Here is a 6,825-nt window from a genome sequence, read left to right as displayed (position 1 = left end):
GAGCATGGGGCACAGAGTTTTTGGTGCAGAGTGAAGGAAGGGCAGCAGAGACAGGGAGCCTGGCTAGGAGGCTGTGGTAGAAATGGAGGGATGAGACAAAACAACCTCGGTCTAGGTCTCTTAGGGCTCCAGCTTCCCTCAAAATGTCCATCAGCTGTCAGATCCTCTGCAGCCTCACCAAGACATTGGGCACAGGCTTGAAGGACTGGGATCCTTCTCCCTTAACTGGTCCTGGATGGTGCTCAAGAAGCGAGAAATGTCCTCTGGAACCCAGAGTGAGCATCTTCCATGGTCCGGCTCCCATCCACCCTGACGCTAACCCTAACCCTAAATCCTAAATTTAACCCCACAGTTCTCGGGAAAGGTGGCTGAGTGCTGACAGGTATAGTCACCAGGACTCCCTCCCACCTCTTCCCCTCTACAGTGAACACCAACTCAGGCTCCCCTAAGCCCCCTCCTACTTCCGGACCCTGTACCCACTCCTGGCAGGTCTCTCTGCCTCCAGCCTTCCCTTCATGCTGAGTTGTAGCCTCCCCTCATCTTCACCATCAAATAGTCTGCACTGCTTGCTCTGGTCTGCCAGGCAAAAGCCAAGTGCAGACTCAGCCAGGGCTGCTCTCTTCCCTCCGCTCCCCTGCCTGACTGCCCTCCCTGCTCCTCGTTCCTCTGTTCACTCATCACCACATTTCCTGAACAAAACCCTTCGTCCTGCGAGGGCCAGCGCGTCTATGCCTCCTCCTTGTGACCACCTTTCATCTCTCCCTTCTTTGTGATCCTCCAGCACTCACTGCACTGTACCCTTGGCGTTTAGATTCTGCTCTCAATTATCAGACCAGTGAGATAACACAGGAAGCATCTAGCTCGGTGCTTGGAACGTAGCAGGTGCTCAGTAATTATGTCCTAGATGATGGGTTTGTTTATTCATTTATCTAACGGGTGTAAATTGGGTGTCTGAACCATATACAAATGTCCTTTGATCATGCTTGTTTCAAGAGTTGCTACTCTCCTGCCTCAGAAAGACATTTTATGAGCCTAATTGATCCGCACATTAGTTAATGATTCATTATAGGATCCTGTCTTTAAACAATGGCCAAAGAGTATGGGGGAGAGCATCAGTACATTGTGCACTGGGACCCATCCCAAAGCTGCAATGTCGTGTGTGGTGTACCATCTACTTGGTATAATTAGCTCCTATGTTAGGGTCAGATGTTCTAAAATGCAGTTCACATCAATGGCTGCTCTAACCAATGACGTGAATCATTTTATGGCTCTGGTTTCTGGCCTTCAAAGTGATGTTTTCCCATTATAGGCCTAGTAATCGTATGCTCCCTTTTTTGGAGGTGGCATGCTGAGCCAGTGCCCTCTGCCCTAGGGTGGCAAGAAAGGGCAGCGAAGACCCTTAGTCCCTTAGAGGCCAGGCCCCTCCTCCTGCAGAAGGCACTGCTGGGCTTTCAGTATTTTATATGTAGCAAATCTTTGCTGAGCTGCTGAGATCCAGATAAAGAGCTTAGGAAAGGTTTGAGAGGATCAGTCATGCTCCCTACCTCGTAGACCTGAGACTTCGCTGGGACACTATGAGGTGGTAGAACAGAGTGGCAAAGAGCCTGGCCTCTGGCTGCCTGGTGAGTCCTAGTTCTACCAGTTAGCTGTGTGATCCTAGGCAAGTTGCCTGACGTCTCTGTGTCTGAGTTTTCCATTTATGAAATGGAGGTATTCATTGTAGCCCTCGTCATTGTAAGCTCTGCATGAATTTATGTATGTAAAGTCCTCAGAACAGGATCGAGCCCATTGTAGGTGTCAGCTCTTATAGTTAAGAAATCTCACAAGAGAAGATGATCAAAACTGTGGTTAAGTGTCTCAAAGAATTTTCTAGACCAGGGGTTGGCAAACTGCTGCCTGTGGGCCTAAATCTACCTTGTTGCTTGTTGTCATAAATAAAGTTTTATTGGAACCCAGCCACCCCCATTCACGTACAGATTGAGTATGTCTGTGTTCACTCTGCAGCAGCCAAGGTGGGCAGTTGCAACAGACATATGGTCTGCGCAGGGGAAAACATTTACTATCTGGCCCTTTACAGGAACAGTTTGCCGACCTTTGTTCTACATAATAATTTCTGTGAGGGATCCAAGAGCCTAACAATCAGTCCATGCTGGAGAATCAGGAAAGGTTTGAAAAATGTTCTCCCATTCAACACTATCTGAGCCCTTGGCATGCTGACAGGCACTGGCAGTACAGAGACAGTGAGACCTGGCCCCTGCCCTCCAGATAGTTCGTGGTGTAGTGGAGGACCAGGCACACAGATCACTCACAGTACAGCAGGTAAGTGCTGACACAGAGGAGAGAGGAAGGGTCCTCAGAGGACACGTGAAGAAGAGACGCTCAAGGACACATTACTGAGGGAGCCAGGAGGAGGGGGAGGAATCTGTGCAACTCGGCGTCATGGACCGACATGAAGGGGTGTCACACAGGAACTCAGGTAGTTACACAGGCTGGGAGGGCAGCAGGGAGCAGATGCCAAGGGCCCCTCCTTGTGTGTCATTCTACAGGGCAGGACTGGGAGGGTAGGAGATGAAAAACATTCCAGCCTGAGAAGATGACCTCATGATGATGACATTGGCCATCAGGGAACATGGAAAACCAGCAGGGATGCGGCATCCCCACTCGCTGGTGACAGTTACATTTCATCCCCTTTTCTAACAGCCGCAACCACTGCCTGCCAAGGCCCACATGCTCCCTCACCTACAGCATCGCTACAGCCCAGAGATCAGTCTCCTGGTTTTCCACTATCCCTCAATGCTGTTGCTCCTACAACAGAAATCTCATGTCACGCCTTTGCTTATAATTCTTCCATAACTCCCCCTTATCTTTCGGACAAAGCCCAGCTCCTTAGCATGACAGACAGCCCTTCCTTTCCTGGCTCCTCCCCCTTCCCTCCTCTCACTCCCCCACTTCCCCACCCCGTTAAACAGCTCCAGATCAGCTAGGAGTCTCTAGACAAGCCAGTCCTTCCACGCCTTTGCCCATCCATGCACCTGCTCCTTCCTCTGCCTGGGCTGCTTTCCCTTCTTTATCCATTTATTGAACTCAGTTTATTTCCCAAACAGCCTGGGCTTCTTACCTTCAGGAAACCTGCTTTAGCCTTTCTTCCAGCCAGTGGCACTCACCTCCTCCTGGGTCCTATTGCCCATGCAGTGCAGAGGTCCCACATAGATGGTACCCGGGCTAATGAATGAGCGCAGTGGCAGTGTGCTTCTCAGACATCTGAAGGCACCTTGGGCAAGGCTATGCTAGCACGCTGGCAGTACATGGGTGCTGGGCTGTTTGGTTTGGAAAGAGGAAACGTGCATAACTAGGAAAAACTATCCACAGGAATTCTCTACTCCTTAGGTCATAGAATAGAGACAAAGGAGTACCTTCGACCTCCCCACTGGGAGACTAAAGATCTTCATCACACTGACACAGACAGGAAGAGATGCAGATTAGACTTTGGGAGTGGTGCTTCTGTGTGTCCTGTCTTCGTGAATGGCACCACCACCCATGCAGTTGCCCAAACCGGAAACCCGCAAGCCATCCTAACCAGTGATCCCTCCCTCTCCCTCAGTCCCCACATCCCCCCAGTCACAAAGCCCTCAGTATGGCTCAGACCTGCGTCTCCATTCCATCTCCATTGTCCTCCTTCATCGCTCACCTAGACCACTGCAGAAGCCTGGCACCGCCCTCACCATCTCCGGCCTCACTCCTACCACATCAGTTTCCACGTGAGCAGCCAGGCCGATGTTTTCTCAAAAACCTATGTATCCTGCCACCCGCTGTTTAAAACCCCTCCACTTCTCCTCCCTCAGGATGAACCCCAACCCTTAGGGGCAGAGTTATAAGACCCTCTAGACCTCACTCCAGGCAAACTTTTCAAGTTCTGGCCCTTCTTGAGTCACCTCCTTGTACTGAAGGCCCAATCACATTGTCCACCCTCTCCCCTAAGTGTGGCAACAAGCAGTTATGCTCAGTTTGTGGACCTGCCATTGGCAGACGCTGAATGACCACTTGTTCTGGAATGTTCCATGTCTGCCACAGCTCAAGCCTTATGCATCTGACTCCTCAGAATGTCTTCTGCCCTCTCTTAGCATCCCAACTTTGTTGGCCAGCCTTCCACATCCTTCAGAATTCTCAAACCCCACCATCACAAAGAGCCTCCCCTCCTGCTACCACCACAGGACGGCGAGCCACCGGCTCCTCTGTGCTCCCACCAGCCCCCGTCATAGTGTTCATCACCACGTGTTGTGGTTATCGGTTTGCTTTTCTGGTCTCCCCTGCTCACTGAGGGCAGGGACAGTGTTGTGTTCACTGTTGAAACCCCACCTCCTAGCCTGGCATATGGTGAGTGCTTAGTAAATATTTGTGGAAGGCAAGACGACGACAAGTTAAGAGAGAAGAATCTTGTCAAAATTCCTTCCTGAAAAATTCATTTATTCAACAAATAAACAAAGAGGATGGAGAAAAGCAAGCAGAGAAGAGGCTGAGAGAGATGTCTGCAGGTCCCTGGGGGCAAGATAGCTAAGATTCCACATGTGGCCTGAAAAATTGCCACCGAGCTCACGGGGATTTCTGTGCATTAAAGCGTGAAGAAAGAGTCTAACATCTCGGAGTTGGCCAGATGTGCCTGGTGTTGCCGTGACAACCCCCAGAATTGAGCAGATGTGCCATGAACATTTTTGGAAAACATCAGGGGACCCCAGAGACTGTATGACCTGGAGAGAAATAGTTCACACTCAAAAAGGTGGCATGGAAATGCTTAGTTTGGATTGAGAATCATGTGGAATGGTGTCATGGGGACTCTGGGCCTCAGGACATAACAAGGAAACTTCTTACTATCCTCAAGACTCTGAAAGTCTCTCCTGGCAGCCCCTACCTGGCCCCTAATCCCATGCTCTCTCCCTAGGTGATCAAGTTGGCCTTCGAGGAGTTTGACTTGGAGAGGGGCTATGATACCCTGACGGTCGGGGATGGTGGGCAGGATGGGGACCAGAAGACGGTTCTCTACATGTAAGTGAAGCAGAGCGTATGGTTGGGAGGGTGGGAACCTGCGTACCTGGGCTGGTGGTGGTGGGATCAGCTTGCTGGCTCCTGCCTGGTCCCCCAGACCACACTGCAACCAGAATAGGTATCCCACAGTGCTCCTAGTTTCAGCAACAATCCCTTCTCCTCTCTCTAATCCAACCAAAGGAAACAGAGCACTGGACCAAATTCTCACTAGGAAGTCATGGGAAAAGAGTACAGAATGAGCAATCTCTTAGGGAGCAGGGAGATAGAGGTTTTGTGTCTATGCCTGGAGCGTTCCACCTGGCTGTCTGCTTCTACACAGACCCTGCTTCTGCCACCCAACAGTTTTTACTCATGGCTGAGTACATCTGTGACAGTCTGACTTCAGACAGAGACAATGAAAGTGTTTTTGCTAACGTCCCTGGACACCCAGAACTCTCTGGGAAGCAGGTGGTTCCAAGGAGTTGAGATGACATAGATATAGTAGCCACATTTTCGGAGCCCAGAAAGGCTAATATGACACAGTCTAGTCAAAGGAGAGGATATCTCTATTATGTTGGGTCTTGGCTCCTGGGGGCCATTTAGCTCCTCTTTCACCCACCACCATTAGCCTGACATGAAGCAAGATAATGCTCTTGTTCAGTTCATGTGGCACAGAGCGACAGACAGGCATGACCTCATCCTTCTCCCCTGCCCAGAAGGAGTGGATTTTCACATACATTGAGCACCTACTATGTGCCCGGGCTCTGTGATGGGAAGTCTCACATCAGTTACCTCACTTAATTTCTACCACAGCCCTGTGAAAAAGGCATTATTATCTCCATTTAACAGGTGGGGAAACTGAGGCCCAGTGGTTGCTAAGATGGTTGGTGGCAGAACCAGCACTTGACTTCATATCTTTTGATTTCAGTGAAGGACAGTACCCCATGCCATACCCGCTCCCAGCCAGGCTTGCTCCAGGCAAACACACTGTGGTTCTAATGGTGAATGAAAAATGGCTATTCGGTAATAGCTGACTTGTCTTGGAGCTTTTCTGTTCTGGGGAGCTTCCCACGCTTTCTCCACACCTACCTGGAGAAGATTCTAACAGGATAGTTAAAGGACTCATGATGTTACTCACTGAGTCAGCTGACATGCCTGGGACCTGGGGTCTCTCAGGAGAAAGGAATGGAATGTGAGCCTGAAGGGTGTCTACCCTTTGGGTGTCTACCCCCTACCTATTCCACTGTATTAATCAGGCTTCTCCAGAGAAGCAGAGCCAACAAAGTGTATATATAGAGAAAGGGATCTATTATAAGGAATTGGCTTACACGGTTATTGAGGCTGACAAGTCCCAGGATCTACAGGGTGAGTCGGCAAACTGGAGACCCAGGAGATGGGTGATGTAGTTCCAGTGTGAATGCCAGCAAGCTCAAGACCCAGGAAGAGCTGATGTTTCAGTTCAAGTCCAAGGCAGGAAAAAAAATAAGCCAGTGTTCCCGCTGGAATTCTGGCAGGCAGGAAGAATTCTCTTTTACTCAGAGGAGAGTCAGCCTTTTTGTTTAATTCAGGCCTTTGATTGGGAAGAGCAATCTGCTTACTCAGTCTACCATTTAAGTGTTAATCTCATTCAAAACCGCAGACACACCCAGAATAATGTTTGACCATATACCTGGGCACCCTAGGGCCCAAGCAAGTTTACAACATCAAATTAGCCATCGCACCCACCTCTCCCTTCCTCTTGGTGCATCCCCATTACTCACTTGCCCTGGTTTGGTGACCTGTACGCTGTAAGTTTAGTGTGCCCAA

At 50.0% G+C, this 6,825-nt stretch overlaps 1 protein-coding gene across 1 annotated transcript in view; it reads left to right on the top strand.

The window, feature by feature from the left end:
• CSMD2 (CUB and Sushi multiple domains 2) overlaps positions 1–6,825 on the top strand; it is a gene marked incomplete at its 5' end in the record, with an annotated part of 295,495 nt that overhangs the window by 39,831 nt on the left and 248,839 nt on the right. The window contains 2 exons of the mRNA XM_023529432.1: positions 2,266–2,319; positions 4,937–5,040. Coding sequence (XP_023385200.1) covers positions 2,266–2,319; positions 4,937–5,040 — 158 coding nt within the window. The remainder of the gene's footprint in view (positions 1–2,265; positions 2,320–4,936; positions 5,041–6,825) is intronic.

Source organism: Pteropus vampyrus, unplaced genomic scaffold, assembly GCF_000151845.1.
Source record: "Pteropus vampyrus isolate Shadow unplaced genomic scaffold, Pvam_2.0 Scaffold36, whole genome shotgun sequence".
NCBI classification, from domain to species: Eukaryota; Metazoa; Chordata; class Mammalia; order Chiroptera; family Pteropodidae; genus Pteropus; species Pteropus vampyrus.
The sequence above is the reverse complement of the archived record's forward strand: the minus strand, read 5'-3'. Positions and strand labels throughout refer to the sequence as shown.